General features: G+C 38.4%; 3 protein-coding genes across 3 annotated transcripts; 2 read left to right on the forward strand and 1 right to left on the reverse strand.

Annotated features, from left to right (window-relative positions):
- Positions 1-392: 392 nt before the first annotated feature.
- On the reverse strand, positions 393-4,398 carry LOC126802129 (DYRK-family kinase pom1). The gene is made up of 7 exons (XM_050529684.1): positions 4,014-4,398; positions 2,789-3,533; positions 2,230-2,509; positions 1,946-2,053; positions 1,494-1,772; positions 1,096-1,239; positions 393-863 (listed from the first exon to the last, which is right to left on the reverse strand). Exons 1-7 carry the CDS (start codon positions 4,279-4,281, stop codon positions 675-677), a joined length of 2,013 nt encoding a protein of 670 aa, XP_050385641.1. The 5' UTR covers positions 4,282-4,398; the 3' UTR covers positions 393-674.
- An 8,454-nt stretch (positions 4,399-12,852) lies between these two features.
- Positions 12,853-17,568, forward strand: LOC126801574 (protein SMAX1-LIKE 6-like). Its single transcript, XM_050528968.1, has 3 exons — positions 12,853-14,083; positions 14,908-15,151; positions 15,490-17,568. Exons 1-3 carry the CDS (start codon positions 12,945-12,947, stop codon positions 17,320-17,322), a joined length of 3,216 nt encoding a protein of 1,071 aa, XP_050384925.1. The 5' UTR covers positions 12,853-12,944; the 3' UTR covers positions 17,323-17,568.
- A 115-nt stretch (positions 17,569-17,683) lies between these two features.
- On the forward strand, positions 17,684-20,654 carry LOC126801575 (PHD finger protein ALFIN-LIKE 1-like). The gene is made up of 5 exons (XM_050528969.1): positions 17,684-17,840; positions 17,956-17,988; positions 18,210-18,432; positions 19,939-20,059; positions 20,169-20,654. Exons 1-5 carry the CDS (start codon positions 17,753-17,755, stop codon positions 20,415-20,417), a joined length of 714 nt encoding a protein of 237 aa, XP_050384926.1. The 5' UTR covers positions 17,684-17,752; the 3' UTR covers positions 20,418-20,654.
- Positions 20,655-22,580: the final 1,926 nt, after the last annotated feature.

The raw sequence follows: 22,580 nt of genomic DNA on the forward strand, positions 1-22,580 counted from the left end.
TTTAATTTTTATTTGTTCTGTTCAGGTATATTATTATCTCTATAGTTTGAGTACTTATTCCTTCTTATCCATGGTTTCTGTATGAGATAAACAAATAGGTGGATGAATTCTATAGTTAAACCCCAGTTAGGCTTCTGTGCGGAACACGCAGTAGACGGTGACTAATCTAACAGCTCTGAGCTCGAAGAATATATGCAGCTATAGCGAAAAGAGAGTTGAAGGATTAAAACTTAGGAGGAAGTCATGGCAAGAACAAGAAATGAGGAAGGAAATAGAGTGGTGTAGTGAATGTGGTCAATTTGGTTGAAGAGTGAAAGAGGAATCAAAATGGATAAAAAGCACACACTAATATAATATAGCAACTCTGCTCATTGGCATCTAAAGCCAAGATCAATGACAATGATGATTTTATTACATTTCTAATGATCTGGTGACTCAAATTATGGAATTGCCAACCACCATGTGAGTGGAGCTTTTTGTACAGTAAATATTATGGATAAGTGGAGATGTTTAATCATCATGATGGTATTAACAAAGAATTTACAACAATCAAAACTGCAATATGGAAGCGGCATCCCAATCCTGTGCTTAAAAAGAATGCAGCGCAACTCACATAGTGGTCTTCAAAACTGATATAAACAAAGCCACAAGAGAAACCATTTACCACACAAGTTTTAGAAAGAACTCGATTCGTATGAATAGGAAAGCCAGGGGTGCTCTAGTGCCTCTGCAGCGCTTGGACGTCTCTGGGGATTGATCTCGAGCAAGCTTTGGACAAAGTCGATGAACCCAATATCGGTTACTTGCAGGTGTTGCTCCAGGGAGGAGTCCTCAGGGATTATGTATTCCAATTGGTTTGTCTCCTGAATATGGGATTCCAGGCATTAGTCCAAATGCCTTCTTCAGTAATAACAGGAAAAAAATATAGAAAAGAATTCATGATTTCCTGTTTAAGAATCCACAAAGAACTGTAGCTTCTTTTCGTTGTCCTAAGATGATCAGCTAAATTGTCATTAAACAGCAAAATCTTTTCCCTTCCATATTATTCAGGAAAAAAGATACTGCTAATATTTAGATAAGATTTAGAATACGTACCTCATTAATGTGGTAGAGATCTAGTTCGTTTGTGAAGTACTTGTCCGTCTCTTGTCCTTTCACTAACATATCCAGATCAATGGGACCGAGCATTCCAATGATACGTGAAAGTATGGTCACAATCACATCATTTGGAAAGAGCACCTGCACAATGTACACAATTAGATTCTAATGTGGTGGTAAACTGATCCCATCATTTCCCCTTGATAACTTATTAAATTATTCCCCCAGAGTGGGTGGTAAAGTAATTAAAACATCATATCATATGTCCTAAACAGAGTAGCTCCAAGGGATAAAAAGAATCAGGCATCCAGCATATAATTAGATTATACAATACAATTCAACATATAAGTTAAACAAAGCTCAATATGATGAAAACCAAGAAAGAAAGGACATACTTCTCCGGAGCATAGCTCAGCCAAGATGCATCCAAGGGACCACATGTCAATCTTCTCGTCATATGAGAGTCCAAGAATGACTTCAGGAGCTCTGTAGGAACGAGATTGTACATATAGGCACAAGTTGTCTGTTCGAAAGCAGCTGCTTCCGAGATCAATGACTTTTATTTCACATCGTCTGTAACTTTTAATGAGAATATTCTCAGGCTTCAGATCGCAGTGAATAACTCCCAGGTGATGCAAGTATTCCAATGCCTCTAAACATTGACGAGTTATGGCCTGTTATGAGTGCATGGTTAAGTTCCATACTAGCTGTAGTACTCCTTAAATAACTTTACAAGCAGCAGAAAGCTATGCTCACAAATTAATATGTGATTGCAAGAAGATGTAATCAAAATAACATTTCTGCTCAGATATATCCATGCCATATAAGAGAGAGCAGTCAGGCAAACCTGTAACCTTCTTAGTGTAAAGTATGCTTCTCCACCAGATTCTCGACTGAACTTCTGAAATTCGTACAAATTTGCCTTGAGTAGTTCACAAACAATGAAGAGATGCTCCTGTTTTATAAAGCAGAAATGTCAGCACCAAAAAAAAAACTGAAGGTACTATCAATCCTCGCAGGAAAGATAAAGACAATCACCAAATACCCTGCCTGATTTAGTAATCAACAACTCTTACTCAAACGAAGTAATTTAAATAAAATTACTTTTTATGTTGGATCACAAAGGTATACCTGGTGATAGAAGTAGTCATAAAGTCGTAGAATGTGGCGCTCATCTGCAGGATCATACTTGTTTACAAACTTAAGAAGTTTAATCTCATCTAAACTCTGATCGAAGAAATCTTTATCATTTTTTATGATCTTTAGACAAACATCGACTCCCGTGTGAAGATCATGAGCCTGTACAACCTTACTGAAAGCAGCTGAACCCAGATATTCGGTTATATAGTATCTGCCTGCAACTATAGTCTTTAGCACAATAGGCAGATCCTTGTCTGCTTCAAATCCAGTCCTGCAAATGTAGAAAAGTTACTAAAGATGATAAATACCAACATAGATCTGCACAAGCTCAAACCCCAACGTGAAGATTCAAACATAGAGGCAAAATACCCTCTCAAGCTAAGTGGTTTTCTAGTGCTGATGAATCATAAGTTGTCAATGTCGTAATTGTGGTTACTTATTCTTAACTTGGTCTGTAATGACCTAAAAGTTTGACTTCACTGGACATGCACACCAAAAATTCAGCTACGATTCAAACAAAGCTACAGAAAGCAAACAGTACTCAACAAACCTGTTTCTTCTGTGTATGACTCTTAAATCGAAAACTTCATACTCATTGTCATCTGTGTTGTGCATATATACTTCTTCACTGTCTTCATCAGTAGCAGTCTCAGGAACATGGGACTCTATATCTACATCATTGATTCCAACTTCAGAGCTGTCAATTCCATTCGGCCTAAGATCTTTCCCTGCAACCTTACCATTTACACTTTCCAACCAGCCATTTGTGGAACTCTTTTTAGGAGAGTAGTTAGAACTCTTCGTTCTTCTGTTGGTGGACAGAAAACCCCCCAAACCATTCAACTGACAATTATCCAAATTGGTTTCTTTCAACTTTTCACCGGCTGGCTCCTCCTCAGAGCCTCCTTCAAGCTGATGTTTTTCAACTTGATAATAGTCTGTCACATAAACACCCTTGGCATCCATGGAAGATAAATTAGTAAGACGGTTTTTGTCCAAGTAATTAAGGCTTATTTCTGATGATAAAGCTTCAGATGTATAATGCAGGTCCTCATTTCTCTTTTCATTGTCTGAAGTCATGACGAACTTATCCTCAGTAGGACAGCCAAAGTAGTCTACCCCGTCAAAGCAAGGAGTCATGAAGTCTGCATCATCTTTTTCGTCATGCCAGAACAAGTCATTTTCCATATCAAAATCATGGTAATTGCGTGCGGTGCCAAATTGTGAGAATCTATCAGATGAAGCCTTGGAACTGCCTGGAGAGGTAGATCGAATTCCATATGGATTTGTAAATTCTGCAAAAGAGACGAAGGCTGATACTTCACTACAACCAATATACAGCAAGCAACAGAAACAGCATTTTGGCCATTTTCACAAATGGACAACTCGAAATCTAAATAACAACTTAATGAGTATTACAGGTGGTCTGTGCTTGATTAAATTCCAAACATGCATTTATTCCAAACATGCTTGATCAAAGATCAGTGACAAAATGAGCAAAAAGGCAAGCAAATATTCGCTATTCCGAAATTTATAAAGAAAATCATCACAGTGAATAGAATCACCAACATAGTACCATAGGATACAGAGGAGAACAGGAAAAATGAAAAAAAGCAAATATTTTGATCGTTGAGAATGTTGTACAGTATTACTGAGCTAGTTCAATTCAACATTATTAGAGTGATACTTAAACTAATGATCTAATATGCTCATAGGAACCAACAGGAAACCGAATTTAGATTACAAAAAGTCAACAACTTGTAAGTTGTAGCTACCTGAAGAGCATCTATTTGTAGTGGAAGACCCCAAGCTCACAAACTCATCATCCCCGGAACTCGAGACTTCAACCACATCAGAAACCTTCGATCTCGGAAAATTCGCCGGAATCCTCACCGGCGGCAGCGGAGGAGCCATCGGAAACAAGATTTTCTCATAGTCAAAAGAACCCAGATCGCCCTTTTCAATCATATCCTCTCTGAGAGCCGACTCTGCCTCTGAAAACCCGTGTTTCTTCAAGAACTCGAGCACTGCCCCTACCTCCATGGACGTGGAAACTCAGAGCACAAGTGGCAATGAAGTAATAAATGGGACTGGGAGGGAGAGAAGTGGAAACTATAACATGGTTCCCGGTTTGCATGCTTGTAAGAAAAAGAGAGAGAGAGAGAGTGGTCTCAGACTCTCAGTAGTCCTCTGTAAATCCGAAGATAGAGAGAGAAGGGTGGTGCTGTGGTGTCTCTCACCGACCTTGAAAAGTGAGGGCCTCTGGGTTTCTTGGGGTTTTTGGTTCGGTGGGCCCATCTATCGCTTAACTCTTACGTGGCGTGACCAGCAGGCTACAAGTGGAAAATGGTGCAAATGAACTTTAATTGTTTTGTGAAGACGATTTTGTTTTTTGCTTTGGGGTACTAATATTGGTGGGAAGTCACATTTGATTGTTTTAAGGGACCATTTCGAATTTACTTTCTTATACTTTTGTGTACTACTAATCTGCCATGAGCAATTTCTTCCTTTCCTTTTTCTTTATAGTAAATGCTTTAGTACTTTTACTAATGAATTAAAAAGATAAACAAATGAAATCTTGCATATCGATATTAGTGAAAGTAACAAAATAAATATAATTAGTTCGGTTCGGCTCGATTTATGATTAGGTGATAGATCGACCTAGTTAATGAAATGGTTATCATTTTCAATGTTTGAGCAGAATATGTCTAAGCACTATAATTAATAAAAATTCGGTATTCATGTGGAGGAAGTTATGGTAAAAAAAAATGTCTACGGAGGACATAAAGTACCTGATTAGATTGAATATGATTTTCAAACTGCCTTTGTCATCGCACAAGGAGGTTGATTAAGGAGGTGTCTAATGGGATACAGAAGCATTGTGCAAACGTTATGTGCCTTTTCAATGGTCATTAAAAAACTTCAAACTAACTGCTGAAGGAGATGTGTTTTTGAAATCTCCATCTAATTCGTTGACATGATTATTGTCATTTACAAATTCAGCAAAATGTGGATCATTTTCAAATACACGAGATGCAATTAAATAGACTATGGAAGTGCATGCTTTATGATCATCAAAGAATTATTTTCAATTCGTTTAATTACATTGATGATAGCTAAGGACATTATGTAACATAATCCAAACTACGTAGTAAGGGGATTCATTTGATGGTTGGATTGCACTTTTCCTACATAAATTAATGATGGTCAACAGAATTGCTTTGAGGTAAAGTAAAATTAATTAGCTGAAGTATGTAGGTTAGCTCTAGTCGATCTATATAGGACTTTCGTATATTGTTTGGATAAAATATAAATTTTAATTTTACAATTCATCCGGTCACTACACTATATAATAGTAATTCCATATGCGATTGAATGATTGATTAAGATTCAACAATCAATGAATTATGGAAAACACAAGAGTAGTGAACTCGATCATCTATTAACGAATCATTCGATTTAAAACAAAAAACAATGCAAATTTATAATCGCGCCACTGTTTATGTAAATAAATGTATATCGAATTTCTTAGAAAGTAAAACGTTTTCGCAATGTGAGTTGGGGCTGCGTATTCAGCTTCTTTAATGCAAAAACTGGTCCAAAGTTCTTGCCGTGGGGGATCGGAAGATGGATCCAATTGCATTACCGGTAGAAACCTACTTTTCATATGCAGGTCATGAAATGAGTAAATACGACCCACCGCCGATCATCATCATGTTGTTTCTCTCCAACCCTAATTGTGGATACACACACTTGCAGACACCTTTAGTTTTCACTGTGGCTTCTCTTCTTTTTCCATGTGATACAGTAAAGGATCATCATAATTAAACCCTAGCTAGCTTCCATCTTTATCTGTCTCCTACAATTATTCTCTTCTCTCTGTTGCTTCGTACAGATTTGAAATTCGAATTGATCAAACTGACCGTTAGGAATTAGTGGTTTGTACATATATATTATACTCGATATTTTAAAAATCAGAGAAAATCACCGCATGTGGTCGAGTTGGTAATAACTTAGAGTATGATCGTGTAAAACCCCATACTTAACTTCGGAAACTGCCGGCTCTAATTTGTGTTTGTGGAAGATGCTCAACTCCCTGGAGAATCTAAGCTTTAATACAAGACATCAAGACTTTATCTGTTGTGTTCGAAGAGGTTTCGTTCTCCCACATTTTTAGGGAAGCAAACTTTGTTGCCGACGCCCTTGCTTCGCTTGGGCACTCTCTTAGCTCCCTTAGTATTTGGAATGTCGGTTTCCCTAGAGAAGTTTGTAACGCCCTAAACTTTGACCTCCTTGGTGTAGGTTGCATAAGGGGTTTTTCCTTGTTGTAGTTCTTCTTTTGTATCAAAAAAAAAACTGCCGGCTCTAATCGAACTTAAATCTCAATTTATGTTTGGTAGCCATGAGGAATATTGAAACGTTTTGACAAATCTCATGGTGCGGATCAGCAGAAGTCAGAAAGGCATATCCCAAGCATCTCTGATTTTTTGTTTAGCGGATGCATGGCTGTGAAATATAGATAGCTAGCCAAAAGACAAAGGAGTAGTTGAATGTTTCCAAAACCTTAATCAAAGAACTAAACATACTTCTGGAACAAAATTACGTAATGATAGCTACATTCCTACAACTCACCAATAATAGCTAATTATAACTGTGAGTATTCTTAAGTCTGATGGCTAACATGAGTTTATGTACTCTAGTTGGTGTGATTCATTATATTTCTATCAGAAGCAAACATGGGCAGCCGGCAGGTTAGAACCACTGAAAATCATTAAGGCTTAAGATATAATCCTCGATCTAGCCACACTCGATCTTGATTATAATAGGGGGATTGGAATTTGGAGATGATCTTTCTCCTTTCTATTTAAATTATAAAAGATCTGACACATGAGACAATAGGATCGAGCTTAATTGTTAACATTTCTGCAGGAGAGATATAAGTTTCTGATATCTCTTTCCCTTTACATACTTTAAATCTTTAATATGAATGATAATGTTTAGCCAGGGGAACACATGCACATAGCAAATTATCAATATATATTTGGTTTCCATAACAAGGGATCATTATATATAAACACATGCAGTACGTGCAGAGAAGCGTCAAAACATATGAAATTCATAGTGCTTAATTAGTTATAATAAACAAGCATGTGACGAACCCTAAACCTCTGACATTTTTGATTCAAATCATATATATTTAGTGCCCAGAAAATGCAGCTGCTGATCGATGTACTCGGAACTTTATTCTTGGTTCAGCACATTCACACCAATGACGCAATGCAGGTATTTATACGCCCATTACATGTATTTGACTATCGAGAATTCGAGATAGACTACGGCTTCGAAAGATATCTCAGAATCTCTTGTGGGTAATTAAGGTGTGTGTGGTTTCAAGTTTCACTAAAAGAAAACCAGAAGGTCTTCCTCTTTTTGGGACTGTAGACTGTACTCTGGGAGGAAGAGAACGATAAACATTAAGGACGTAAATACAAAATACATGTAAGGACAAGAGAGTATTTTTGACAGCACTGAAATTGGAACTGTCATCTGCAGCTAGCTCGACTCTGGTGAAGATTCGCCCAGAAAGAAATGCGGAGCTGGGTGGTGGGTCCCTGTAGAACTCGGATTCTTGTCCAGTCTTGACAGTTGGTTCCCGCCTATTGCGCTTCTACGTTTTACAGGCCCAGATATACATAAGTTTAATACCCGACAACCTAATATATTGATCTAGAAAAACCGAGGGGTTTGAAGGTGGTGTTGATGCTTGTGGGACTGAAAGAGGAAATATGAAAGATAGCATAGATGATCTAAAAATGTATATAATACGCCGGCACATCCGACCGTACAATCTCACCACTATCATTGCGTGTAAAAACTGACAGTCTCTGTCAGCCGTTCAGCCCATGTTATATGGTATACAACGATGTACCACAAACGAATGATAATCAAATTAATGTTCTAGTGGGCCTCAAAGTTGCTTTAAACTATTTTACGAAAATTTATCAAATTTTTCGATACATTGTATTGTATCACGTTTCATGTGACAATATTAATGATACCTCTAAAAGGCTTGTCAAATTATAAAAATTATTAAGAAGAGATATAATTTAGTTAATAGTTTAATTAAGTCGGATTTGGGTCTCCTTATACCGGAAAGAAACGAAACTCGTGGTTTAGTGGGTGTAGCTGAATCAAGAGGCAACTCAAAGTGGAGGGGATATTTTCAAAACACAGTAGTGAACTAGTGAACTCTTAACTCATTGCCGGACCCCCCCCCCCCAGCCAAGAAATACATAGTTACATACTGAAAATTCCAGCCAAGAAATACATAGTTACATACACACTGAAAATTGAGAAATTGGTCAAAATCATGAAACTAATGGAAAAGGAAGAACTAGGTTCCCCACTATTAGAAAACCAAATAAATTCCCATATTTGGTAAAGAAATCAAATATCATCAACAACTGGGCCACTGAGCCACCCACCCAGCACATTTTGTTCATGTTTCATCACTTTAATCACTCTCTTCCTTTTCAAATCTCCATCATTTCTTGGAAAAGAAATGGACTCTTTTCTTCCACAGTTGAAGGATCACCTCAGATGTTTGGTAAATAGTCATACGTACGCATCTCCTACTAAGGAATAGGAATCTCCATACTTCCATCCTCAAAACAAATTATTAAAGTTGTTGCATTATAGAGTCAAGAAATGTGGGACCTTTGTAGTTTGTACCAAACGTGGAATAGGAGAAGATTCGAGTTGGTTGTTTTGGACTATAAATTGATTTGGTTTTCTGATCTCTTATCGTGTTGGCAAGTGGAGGGTTCAATGTCCGTTGCTTTTCAAAATTGCATCTTATGGTGTTTTGTCATGCTTACCGCTTTCAACTTCTTCAAATTCGTGGCATGTATTTTGTGTATTCCTCTGATGTATCGTGTCTTTGCTTAAACAATTTTAACACGTTTTCATGAACACTATAAAAAATTAGTCTAAAAAACTAAAATTAATACTACAACGAATTGAAATTATATGACATCGAATTCTATCAAATTAATCAAACAGATAGAGGGTAATCGAATCTAGTTGTTAAAAAATTAACTACCTCATTTTTCCTCGAGAATATTATGATAAACATGAATTACCTCTACAAAGTACAAATTATAGATAAAGATATACACTTCTCTCCATCAATATTCTAAGAAGACACAATAATGAAGGAAATGAATGCACAATAAGAAGACACCTGTCGAATAATGTGTACAATTACTACATGATGTGATGATATGATCATTATTTTTCATTACAATTCAAAAGTAATGCATAGTTCTGAACTTCTGATTATGATTGAAAAAGAAATTATTGAAGGAAATGATACCGAACCAGCTTTATGAGACCAGCATGTTCAATCATGGTCCCAAATAGTTCTCAATGCCAAATTGACAAGGACGTTGAACAAATTCGTGGCTACTCCAGCTAGCCGCAACTTATCACATAATGTAATTAGAAGCTTCATTCATTCATCTAGTTGCTGGTCCTTCAAAGCTTAGTGGCATGCATGGATTGATTTTGAGCAGTTCAAATGCACTGAGTAAGCTAGGAACCTAGGAAACATTGTTTTCACCTTTCGCGTACTATCTAAAGCATTGAGATTCTATGTATGATGTATCTCTAAATTCTAAAATTTTAAGTCAGATGCAGAAATGCGTCATTTCAAGCAGAGTCTATTGAATTTATCAACGGACAAGAAGATAATGAGGGAATATGTGCTCTCCTCACATGCAAGTGATACATATGTGAAAATGTGAAATAGAACATTACTTTTGCACACAATTTGCAACTACAATCCTATTTGCAAATACTTTGGTTCTTATTAGCTTTGTTAATACTTGCTCCTTATATTGGCAAATGGTCCCTAGTTTACTCATTACTGAACGGAGAAAACGCACCATGGGGAATTAGGAAAATGAGTATAAAGTGTGCGATAAAAAGATTGTGTAAAAAGAAAATGGAGATGATGGCGCATAAAGAAATGAAGTCAAATCCCATCAAACTTTTATTCATGTCCATAGAAAAGCTTCATTATTTACAAATGGTGCATGCAATGATGCCCGGAAGTTTTCAAGTTTCAACCCTACAAGTGAGAGTAGTGATGACTAAGTAAACTATCGATCAATTTCTTGCATTGAACTCTATTGCATTGAACATTTGAACTAGTTTATCATTGCATATGAAACTAATTTAACAAGACAAATAGTTGATCTATATATTACGTACTGATAGTCTGATCGACCTTAATGCACTATTGTACCTTGAGAAATTAAAACTGATATTCAAGCAGAAATATTACAATACATATCGAGGACTTTAATTGCCGAGTGAATGCATTTGGAGATTATATTCACATGAGATATTTCAAGAGCAGATTCTCCTCTTTTCAGGACACATCTCTATCACAAAAAAGAAGAGAAAATTAGAGTTTTAGTTACGGGCTTACAGCTTTGGTAGAATGTATGCCTCTTTGCCTCTGAGGAGGGCAACAATTATATAGATGTTTGTGAAAGCGACAGTGGCTTTCCACAGTTCTGTAGTGAGAATGACAGCACAGTTGAAGCCGTGGGCGATGGGGTTCAACACATAGGAAATATCTATGATTTTCTCTTTGTGTTCATGAATAGAAGAACTTGTCGGTAGAGACGATAGAATCTTGATGAGATCCTGAATGCACATCGCGCTACCATAATACTATGATCTCTTGTATAATCACATATATACCTGTTTCAGCGAAAACTTTGTTCCGATATCGTATGTTGCCGGAAATATTTTCGTGATTTACTAAGAATATTACCAATTCAAATATATTTACTTACCGCCGTTTAATGCTTCCTTAGTGAATCGAGTCAATCGACTACTGCATGTGATTAATTTTCAGTTTTGTTTGTTCTTCGTTCACTTGTTTCGATCAACCCTAATCTAGTTTATTGTCCCAGTTAGCTTCTGCACTAGTCTGTCTGGTTGAGTCAACTGTTTGAAATTGGAGGGATTCATCGATCATGAAGGTGGCTGGAAAAAAAAGGGGTCTAGTTCACAAGCCTTTATCGCAAAAAGTACTGAGAAAGGCAAGGCAAAAGTACCCAACAAATAAGGTAGAAACAAAAACACATCAAATCAGAAACTGTTTCTGTTTATTCTGCAAGCGTTTAGATCACGATCGAGGAAGAAAAACCTCTGATGCTGGGTAGGGGTCAATTCTCATTTCCAGATTAAAGTTCGAATATAAAAGTTGCAGATTAATGTGAAAAGAAAAAGAAAAATTAAGGGGGCGGGTCATAGAGGGGGGAAGATCATCAGATCATGAATGATTTGTATGTGTATGGTGGTACGTTGTTGTAGCTAGCTAGGGTTTGATTCTCATCTCCATCACACTTTTTTCTTGAAGCAATCTCCATCAAACTTTACTCTCTATCACTCTCAGACAGGGAATAATAGCATTGTTTTGGAAATTGATTACTGTTGATGGCATGCTGAACGCTGCGGTCCAAAACTAACCAAGCAAGAGAGCAAAGCTTGGTTTCTGGAATTGGAATCTAAATATATAATCATCTGCAAGCTTTTCGAATTTAAAACAGACAGACACATCTTTTCACAATTTCTCCTTATCTCAGCGTGGTCTGACATTTATAGCGTACTTTTAATTACTAATTTTTAAATAAAAATTACAATTTTATTAAATTAAATTTAGAACATTAATTATAAAATTAGAATATGTATTTTTTTATTTATAAATAACTAAATAAATTTATCACATTAATAAAAAGATTCTTAAATCCTTATTATTTCAACAAATAAAAAAATTAGAGATAATATACAATTCTTCAATTACACATATTAACTAAAAACGTAATTATCGCCGTTGTAAGTACATTCTTGTTATAGATATTGAGGATGGAAAACTGTAAAAGTCCATGGATCTGTAAAATTAAGAGTTTATCGTATTACAGTACGTAATATCAACTAGTCAGCATCACCATGACACCTCCCAACGAATTTAAGCCTCAATTGATAAAAGTCATGAAGAAATGGTATCTACATAAATAAGCGTTGAAATTTTGGCGCCAGATGATGAAAGGAGAATCTGAGACTCTGAGAGAGCTATAGATACCAAGTAGTCTACCTATCTCACCAGTAGAATAATGTTGCATAAGTTGAATACAACTCAACCTCAACGAGACAAGTCGACCATAAACACCACCACCACACACGGGGGCTCCATCGCCGTCACCACCGCTGCAGGCCGCGTCAGCCGACAGCGACGTTGACGGTCAGTCGGTGGCCCACTCAGACTCAATGCAAGTGGCCTCACTCAGCATCTTTCCATTCATGCCTTTCCCTCCTTCAAACCTCCATCATCTCTCTCTCTCTCTCTCTCTGTTAGATATGATACTCTGTCTACATAGAATCTATGCTCAACCAGTCCCCAGCTTTACCTGTACATTTTGCCTTTTCTCTTCTGGCCCCCACCACCTTCACTCAACTCTGTTCTTTCTTCAACCTTATATATATACTCCTCCCCATGTTCATATATATATTTTAACAATAAATAAACAATAGGGTTTTTGCTTGGTTTACTTCCACCACTTGAGTTCAGTCTGGAAGTTTTATAAAGAACCAAACTTTGTTTATAGTTTCCTGTTTCAGTTTTCCCGGCGATGCCTACGCCGGTTTCTTCGGCCAGGCAATGCCTAACCCCAGACGCGGCCCACGCGCTCGACGAGGCCGTGTCCGTCGCGCGCCGCAGAGGCCACGCGCAGACCACCTCCCTCCACGCAGTCTCCGCCCTTCTCTCTCTCCCCAACTCCACCCTACGCGAGGCATGCGCGCGTGCACGCAACGCGGCTTACTCGCCGCGGCTCCAGTTCAAGGCCCTCGACCTCTGCCTCAGCGTCTCCCTGGACCGGGTCGTTTCCTCGGCCCAGCTCAGGGACGACCCGCCTGTTTCGAACTCGCTCATGGCAGCCGTGAAAAGGTCTCAGGCCAACCAGAGATGGCAGCCGGAGAATTACCACCTCTACCATCAGCTCCAGCAGCACCAGTCCACCTCCATGTCCTGCGTCAAAGTCGAGCTCCGCCACCTCATTCTCTCCATTCTCGACGACCCGGTTGTCAGTCGGGTCTTCGCCGAAGCGGGTTTCCGGAGCTCCGAAATCAAGCTCGCTATTCTCCGCCCTCTTCCTCAGCTCCTCAGAGGACACCCTCCTCCTCTCTTCCTCTGCAACCCGGAGCCGGGTCCGGTTCCGGGTCGTCGCCTGCCAGATTTCCCGTTCTCGGGTTTCCACAACGTAGACGAGAATTGTCGGAGAATAGGAGAAGTTTTAGGAAGGAACAGGAATCCTCTGCTTGTGGGTGTATGTGCTTACGATGCTCTTCAGGTCTTTATGGACTCGCTAACTAAAGATGGTGTCTTGCCGGTGGAGCTGTTCGGGTTGAGTTCAGTTTCGATCGAAAAAGAGTTGTCTGAGTTTAAAACTGACAAAGGGGGATTGAGTTCGAGGCTGGACGAGGTGGGTGAGTTAGTAGAGAAGTGTGTTGGACCTGGGGTTGTGGTGAACATTGGAGACTTGAAGACGTTTGTCGGGGAAGAGTGTTTGGGTGAGGCAGTGAGTTACGTGGTGGCGCAGTTGACGAGGCTGGTGGAGGTTCGCCGTGGTAGAGTGTGGTTCATTGGAGCTACGGCGAGTTATGGGAGCTACTTGAAGTTTGTGAGTATGTTTCCGTCGGTGGAGAAAGACTGGGACTTGCAGCTTCTGCGGATGACTTCGGTTGGAGCTGAATCATATCCAAGGTCCAGGTGAGTTTTGTTGATCCATAAACTCTTATACTAGTTTGAAAACTTAGGTGATGTTAAAATTGGTTATCTGTTTGCTTATATAAGTTTTATTATAGCTCAGATACTCTTGTTTGGTAGTGTTTCTGGTATAAATTATAGGAATCAGTTGTACTCCCATCTTCTTCTTACTATTTTTGGCTTTCTTTTATTCTGTTATAATAGAGTTTTGGAGCAATTCATTATAGAATTAAGTATTTGCAGGTGTCTTCTTTTGGTCTATTAGTTTTATTTGGTCAAATTCTAGCCAACTGATTCAGTTTGTGAAGTATCAGGCTTTATTTTCTTAAAGTACCAGTCAAATGCTTTCGAAATGATTTGATGACCTAGGAGCAGAGTAATTTTCGTAGTCGCTGCTGTAATTATACCACCTTCTAGTTTCAAGCTTGGTTCAATCTGAGCAAGATGTTGTAATCAGAGATTGAACATGTTTGTGTGACATTTTTGGGTGGCCCCTTACACCTATACTTGCTCATATATATACCATCTTCCACGAGATGCTTGTTTAAGAACTCAAAGGTCATTTGGACTGTTGTACGCATTTTTCTGGGTTTAAAGTCCATCGTTGTGTTGATTACTCGTCTCTGTTACTGTGTTATCTAATATGTCAATCAACCAAGTAACAATTTTTTCCGAATCTCCTTTTTGCCGTGCTGTGCATCCCTTGTTTGGATACCGGTTTTTCTTTTCCATTTTTTCGGAAGTTACCTATAGTTTCCAGCTCGACTCCTGATTGTATTTTCCAGTTAAATCTCTCTCATAGTTTACTTGTCCTGATGTATTTACAGCTTGATGGATTCATTTGTTCCATTTGGAGGGTTCTTCTCTGCACCTTCTGACCTAAAGCTCCCATTAGGCAGTTCAAATTGGTGCCTTCCTCGCAATCGTCAGTGCAATGAAAAGAATGAGCAAGAAGTATCTGATGTTCCCAAGGGAGGCTTTAGTACTTCAGTGGCAGGTCAGCATCAAGCTAGCTTGCCTTCGTGGATGCAGCTTGCTCCTGTTGGCCCAAACAAGGGGTTGGATCTGAAGGTGTGTATCAGAAATTCACAATCAACATATCTGCAATTCATTAATATCATATTAGTGACCATAGAGATATACAGCTGGCAAGATTGAACAAATGATGAATATATTGCTAACTGAACTCCTACTTACAACCATGGTTTATAAAAGCTTTTATGTATCCTTTTTGCACTTCTAGTAATCTAAATTGATGACCTGGTGTTCGACTATTTGTTACGTGTTAAAAGTTTCGTAATCTCTGCTTCAAACTACAGGCTTTTTGGTTTAAAAAAATAAGATTGATGGTAACAATTTATTATGTAATTTTTGCATTATTCGTTTGAAAATCACTCTCTCCAGTGCAGACCCAAGACGATGGAGTGCTATTGAGTTCCAAAGTTACAAGTCTGCAAAAAGAATGGGACAATACAGATGAATCTCATCCTTTGCCTTTAGCTAACTTGTTTCCAACTATAGTGGGCTTTGAGTTTGTTAAAGATGAGAAGCACAATCACAGCAACAAGACCTATATTTCTTCGAATGATTCACTCATCCCCATAGATGTGCAAGAGATTTCGTCTTCTCGATCCAGCGTTCCTCCGAAGGCTAAGAGTGAAAGTTTCTCTTCTGAGGTATGGGAAAAACCTGTAAAAGATGAAGATACTGAATCGGGTACTGTCAAGTTTTCATGCACTTTGTCCAATTCAAGCATAGTTGAGGGTAGCCGAACATCTCCAACATCTTCAACTTCTGTGACAACAGATTTAGGACTAGGAATTTGCTCTTCTCCTGCTAGTAAGTTGGACTTAAATCTGAATCAAGGATGTCAAAATGACGTGTCCAGTTTCTCTTCCTCTGATGTGGATGTAATCAATGGCAATTCTGCTATTTATTCTGCTCAGTCATCATTCTGCTCAAGTGCTGACAAACATGGGCAGTTTGTTCCAAGTAATGGCAAGATGCTGATTAAAGCTCTCTTGGAGAGGGTTGACTGGCAAACTGAAGCTATAAGTGCTATTAGCCAACGAATAGCTCATTGCCGATCAAGAAGTGAACATCGCACTGCAGCTAGGCACCGAAGGGATATATGGTTCAATTTTATTGGACCAGATAGGTATGGTAAAAAGAAAATTGCTAGTGTGCTTGCTGAGGTATTATATGGGAACCGGGAACAATTGATCTGTGTGGATCTTAATTCTCAGGATGGAATGCTTCATTCAGACACATTGTTTGGTGGTCAAGTATTGAATGGTTATGATGCAAAGTATAGAGGTAAGACAGTTGTTGATTACGTTGCTGGAGAAATCTGCAAGAAACCATTGTGCATTGTGTTCCTAGAAAATGTAGACAAGGCTGATGTTGTGGCTCAGAATAGTTTATCCCAGGCTATTTTGACCGGTAAATTTTCAGATTCCCATGGAAGACTAGTCAGCACAAGTAACGCAATGTTCATTACAACTACAGAAAAGGGCTGCAGCATTCTCACATCCGAAATGGCACCTTCCAACTATTCAGAGAAAAGAATCTCACGAGCAAAAGGGTGGCCTATCCAGATTACAGTTGAATGTGCAGTTGAAGGCAGTACAGTAAGTCAAAATTGGAGGACATCCCCGACCACAACTAAAGATAACATCCCTCATTTTTTGAACAAAAGGAAGTTGTCTGGTGGAGGCGAACCTCTAGAGCAGCATGTAGTCTCAGAGATGAGTAAACGGCCTCACAAACCGTCGAGTAGGTTTCTGGATCTCAACCTTCCAGCTGAAGAGAATGCAGTGCAGCATCTAGATGATGAGACATCCGAAAATGACTGCCTATCTGGAAACTCCAATCCCTGGTTGCAAGAATTCACTGATCAGGTAGATGAAACAGTGGCATTCAAGCCGGTTGATTTCGATGCACTTGCTGAGAATATATCAAAGCTGATCAAAAACAGCTTCCGTCAGTTCATTGGTTCAGAGTGCTTGCTAGACATCTCGACAGAAGTCATGGAACGACTACTTGCATCTGCGTACTTGTCGGACAAACACAAGGTGGTGGAAAACTGGGTGGAGCAAGTTTTGAGCAGAGGATTCGCAGAGGTCCAGAAGCGTCACAACCTCGACGCTCACTGCACTGTAAAACTTAAAGCTTGCGACCACATATGCTTGGAGGATTCATCACCAGAAGACTACTTCCCACCCAAAATCATACTAAAGTGAGTAGGCATTTGCTTAAGAAAAAGTCTCCTTGTAAATTACATGTATAATGTAGCTTGTAGCTTGTAACTTTTGTAGCAAGGTAGTAAATCCTTGTCTACTGTGCTTAGCGTCATAGTCCCCATGGTTGTAAACTTGTATTTAGTGTTCTGCTTGCTGCTAATGATGCTTAAATCTGCAGCAAGTGTGCTTGTTTTGAATGTGAATCAATGTAAAACTCTAGTGTGCTTCTGTGAAAGTAAAGCAAAAGAGTGAAAATAAAAAGAAGAAAAAGCTGCCTTGCCGGGACAAAAAGCACTTTCTCCAAAAGCGCTTTTAATGATGAGCTGTCCCCGGGGGCCCAAAGTTAAAAGCCCAGGTCCTCCTCCTTATCTAATCCATATATCGGTAAAAATAAAAACAGAAAGAAAAGTAAAATCAGAAAATTACAGAGATGCCATCTTCGAGCCCCCGCAGCGTCGAAGAGATCTTCAAGGACTTCACCGCTCGTCGCTCTGGCATCGTTCGCGCCCTCACCAACGGTTCTCTCTCTCTCTCTCTCTCTCTCTCTCTCTCTCTCTCTCTCTCTATTAACTTGAAATGCAATTATATGTGACTGTGAGGTTTATTGAGGCTTTGGTTCGTTTCGGTTTTCAGATGTGGAAGAATTTTATGCGCTCTGTGATCCAGGTCTGTTCCTGCTTCAATTTTTAGTTTAATTTATTTTTATTTAAATTGTTTGACAAAGAAAGCTTGAGTGATAAGTATATAATTAGGTTGTTGTTAATTTTCTTGAAGCTTAATTTTAAGTGAAGAATAGGCTTTAGTTTAGTCTAGTTTAGTTTAATTTCGTTTTTGTTTGGTTAGGTAGGTTTGGTTGGATTAGTGAGAGTTGGTTGTTGTGGTTGCAGAGAAGGACAATTTGTGCCTGTATGGACACCCGGATGAGTCGTGGCAGGTGACACTTCCGGCGGAGGAAGTGCCTCCGGAGCTTCCGGAGCCGGCATTGGGGATTAACTTTGCGAGAGATGGGATGAAGAGGCAGGATTGGCTGTCTTTGATTGCTGTGCATAGTGATTCTTGGCTGCTGTCTGTGTCTTTCTACTTTGGTGCTCGTTTGAATCGCAATGAGAGGTTTGTTGTTCTTTTCGTTGATGGTTTTTCGTGGATTTCTATGTTTAGGTGGATGTAATTTGTGTGTGATTCATATCTTTAAGGTGGTTTGTGTGCAATGTTGCTTCTTTATTTGTAGATAATGCCTTGGTTATCTTTATTTCACATTTTCATGCACTCAGCAAAGATATGTTTTCAGGCAGTTTGGCCATTTGTTGAACTCTAATTGCCCGACTAAGGTTTCTTATGAATTTCTTAACATTTGGACTGTACAGCTGAATAAATTTTGTTTAGATAACTTCAGAGATTTGGATTTGACGGCTGATTACTTTCTTTTCTTATTGGTGTATGACATGTAATAATTTAGGCGGCATCTGATATTGTGTAATTGCAAATTGTTTACATGAAAGTATCGGCATAAAATTAGCTTAGCTTTTCATTTTTGGCAATTTACATCAAATGCGTCTCTTTCTTCTGATCTTGCTTTTCAATTTCAAGTAAGACTTTTCTAATTGTTAGGATACTGTTGTGACATGAAAATGAGGCAATGTATAAAACCTATTATGCAGTTCTTTTATCCTTCTTGGTCGTTTGATCGAGATGTGTAATTCGATAAGAGTCAACGCATTTGCAGTTCTTATATCTGAGTTAGCAACTAAGAAATGAGACATCATTTAAGAACCCAATGAGAGTTTGTGCCTGTGTGTCAATCAAAAGCATAGGAAGAAAGATGTTTTCCCTGTTGGAAAATATAAGTAAAACATTGTCCCCAGCACTAGGGTGGACTTCCTATGCGGATCTAAAACAAAATTCTTTTGTTTAATGATATTCTGGAGTTATGCAAGCTTGCTCTATTTATAAGCAATTTTGCTGATTTCTCTCTTTTTCTTTTTCTTTTTTGAGAAGAAAAACAAGCATTTTGCTGATTTCTCTTATTATTTCTTTAATTCAACTCTGCTAAGACTGGTGTTGATCTTTCTCTTTTCTTTGAATCATGAAACTGTAATCATACCTCATGGATTTCAAATATTTTTTTTAGTACAGATGTGGCTGATTTTGCTTCTTACATCTCTGATCCTCATATAATTGTAGGTGCTGCATATCACCAAAAAGAAAAAGAAACAAAAATTGTGGTTGAAAGGATTCTTAATACATTTTATACTCTGGGAAACTAAAGAAAGTGTGTCTACATGTATGTGCTGAATCTGTATGTATTTTATCTGTTAGTATCCTGAGACATCCAATTCAAAGCTTTCATTTTCACTCCCTTCTATGCTGTCGTGCCGTCACCCTCTAGTTCCCTGATTCTTTTGGTCAATCCTTTAGTGCCCTGATTCAATGAACATTCTTCTTCAAACATGGTAGATCACTAGATTGTATCATATGGTATATTGGACCGCGTAAATGTAAAAACTAAAGGCCCAACACATCTAATTTGTGATTTTTCGGGCCATCAATTGTGGTTGCCCGAAACACAGGAGATAGCAAGTTGCAGACTAACCATATTTTTGCTCTTGTAATGAACAGGAAGCGTCTATTTAGCTTGACAAATGATCTGCCTACAGTCTTTGAAGTCGTAACTGGAAGGAAGCCCGGTAAAGACAAACCCAGTATGGATAGTGGAGGCAAATCTAGAAACAATGGAAAGGTGATACTCTGCTCTCTCTCTCTCTTAATTAAGTAGTTTTGGGGTTTCTGAGATGCTCTGTCCCTTTATGCAAAAGTTGGGCTTACAAATTCTCACCTCTGCTTTACAGAGATCAACTGATGGACATATGAGGACCAATAGTACATTACTCAATGAAAATTACGTAGAGGATGAAGATGAGCATAGTGAAACCCTGTGTGGAACCTGTGGGGGAAATTACAGTGCTAATGAGTTTTGGATTGGGTGTGACATCTGCGAGAGATGGTACCATGGCAAGTGCGTGAAGATAACACCATCGAAGGCTGAGTTTATCCATCAGTACAAATGCCCTTCTTGCTCAAAGAAGGGAAGGCAGTGATGACCATCATGAATTTATGATCTAAATCTAGTTTTTTTGTTTCTTCTATTGCATCTTTAGATCCTCTTTGAAGTTTAAACCCAAGGTTTTACCCCTGCTGTGATAATATTCTAAATCTGTGGTAGCATCATAGGTACTCTCTTAGAAGTTTAAAACTAAGGTTTTACGGTGACTTTACCCCTGCTGTTTGTGTTCCTCTTCTCGTTTTATAGAATGGTATTGTTTCATTCAAGTTTACGTTTTATACTTCTGCTTTGCACAGGCCAATTAATCACTTGATTCTCCCATAGGGGTGTACAGGAAAACCAATTATGTAAGTGATGGATTAGGCGCTTCCTGTAATCTAGAGGAGTCTCATATATTCATATTGCATAGATTATTTACCATTGCATTATCTACATTGACTAGATTTCTCATGTACAATTTTTATACGCAAATGGGTTCAATCTGTTAACATCATAGGTTGGAAAAACCAAAAGATCACATTTCAGAGCATTTTTACCACTCTTTAGGATGTTAAGGTCCTATTGAGTTTGATTGGTTTCTACTATCTATACTGTCGTCCCAGAAATTGCCACCTCTAATTTGTTACTGAAATTCTAGATAACCAACTCGTGCTACTTGGAGACAGAGAGTTGACGCCAGGTCTTCTTCGCGTGCTTTGTGGAAAAACTTGGCCTGTGATTTTGAACTTTCCTCTGCCTGTCTGTCCAAATATGATAATGAAAAGCCAAGTGACGGCACTGCCAACCTCAGCATATTCCGGCCAGAAAATAAACGTGCTGTTGAAATAATCGCACATGCTTAATTGACTTCAACTCCAACACCCCACATTATTAAACCTTTGTCCTCAAACCAGAGAAGTCATGGCCCCCATTAACAATACTAATACAGGGTATACCATTGAAACTTGGTTCTTCCGTTATCTAGTGGTGCAAGGTCCCTTCCCTGCTTGCCTTATAATATCCTCCGCCAGCATTCTTCATTACATGCATGAATCTTTGGCCTCATGAGTCATGACGATTCTCTGATCAAGAGAGAATTGAGATCTAAATGGTTTATAGAAGTGGTCAGAAACGCTACTTGGAATGCGATAATGAGACACTGAAGGATCAACAAATTTTCTTTTTAAAAACTTTTATTATTGGAATCGATAAGGACTTTAATTGTGCTTTCATTTGGATGAAATGTGCCCATACAATAATCTAAGTAGGTATAGCATAATTTTCAATTATATATATTTTTTAATTTTCAATTATATGTCGTAATAAATTGACGTTGGAATAATTTTTTGATATAGAACCATCGAAACTTTTTGCTTCAGTTTCTTTGAGATGTTCCCCAAACTAAACTAAGACGTTTAACCGAAAAATTAGTGTAGGTAAATGGAGCTCTCAAGACAAAGTACGATGAAATGTGCAACAGATCCGTCTTGCTGGTGCATAGATTTGTTAGGTACTTAGGTATACACCAAGATTAGGTTTTGTTTTACTAATTACAGATATCAGAGAGACGACATGAACTCATCATATCACTCGATTTGTAACTTGCAAATATAGAAAGACGAGATGATCTGTTGCCACAAATATCTCTAAAAGACATATTAAATACCTAATACATGGAATTATCGGGGAGGTGGGATTGAATCATCCAACTGATATTAGGCTCCCATTCTTGTCCTATAACTCCTCCAACTTCTTGACACCCAAAATGAGTATTGTCATCATCTGATAGAAGACGCATTAACCAATTTGTTTCACACTTTCACATCATTGTGTCCTTCCAAGAACTTGCTGACTTACTCTGATATATGAACTGATACTGACATATATAGATGGATAATCCTAAAACTCTTCATTTGTTTATATCATCTTCTTAATTAATCAGATATATACCATCTGAGTGAGGCCACTTTGCTCTTCTTCATTGGCTTCTCATGACCTCAAAGCAAACCAATTGTCCCTATACAGTTGTCAAAGTCGAATGCAGTTCTAGACTAGAACTTGTTCAACTGCCCAAACAATGGTTTTCAAATAAGCTGTCCACCTAGCTATACTGTATCCAAAAGCATATTTATTTCTGAGCTAAAAAACTAATCCTTTAAATAAAGGATAGATCAATTAATTCTAACTCGAGGAATAGTTGACTAGCAGCTATGGACCA

Source organism: Argentina anserina, chromosome 7 (genome assembly GCF_933775445.1).
Source record: "Argentina anserina chromosome 7, drPotAnse1.1, whole genome shotgun sequence".
NCBI classification, from domain to species: Eukaryota; Viridiplantae; Streptophyta; class Magnoliopsida; order Rosales; family Rosaceae; genus Argentina; species Argentina anserina.

Coding starts and splice junctions, on each gene's coding strand:
- LOC126802129 (XM_050529684.1), bottom strand. CDS start 4,281: ATGGAGGTAGGGGCAGTGCTCGAGTTCTTGAAGAAACACGGGTTTTCA. Junction 3,534..4,013: donor TACAAATAGATGCTCTTCAG/GTAGCTACAACT, acceptor TCTCTTTTGCAG/AATTTACAAATCCATATGGA. Junction 2,510..2,788: donor GTCATACACAGAAGAAACAG/GTTTGTTGAGTA, acceptor CTACATTTGCAG/GACTGGATTTGAAGCAGACA.
- LOC126801575 (XM_050528969.1), top strand. CDS start 17,753: ATGCCATCTTCGAGCCCCCGCAGCGTCGAAGAGATCTTCAAGGACTTC. Junction 17,841..17,955: donor CGTTCGCGCCCTCACCAACG/GTTCTCTCTCTC, acceptor TTCGGTTTTCAG/ATGTGGAAGAATTTTATGCG. Junction 18,433..19,938: donor CGTTTGAATCGCAATGAGAG/GTTTGTTGTTCT, acceptor TGTAATGAACAG/GAAGCGTCTATTTAGCTTGA.
- LOC126801574 (XM_050528968.1), top strand. CDS start 12,945: ATGCCTACGCCGGTTTCTTCGGCCAGGCAATGCCTAACCCCAGACGCG. Junction 14,084..14,907: donor GAATCATATCCAAGGTCCAG/GTGAGTTTTGTT, acceptor ATGTATTTACAG/CTTGATGGATTCATTTGTTC. Junction 15,152..15,489: donor ACAAGGGGTTGGATCTGAAG/GTGTGTATCAGA, acceptor TCTCCAGTGCAG/ACCCAAGACGATGGAGTGCT.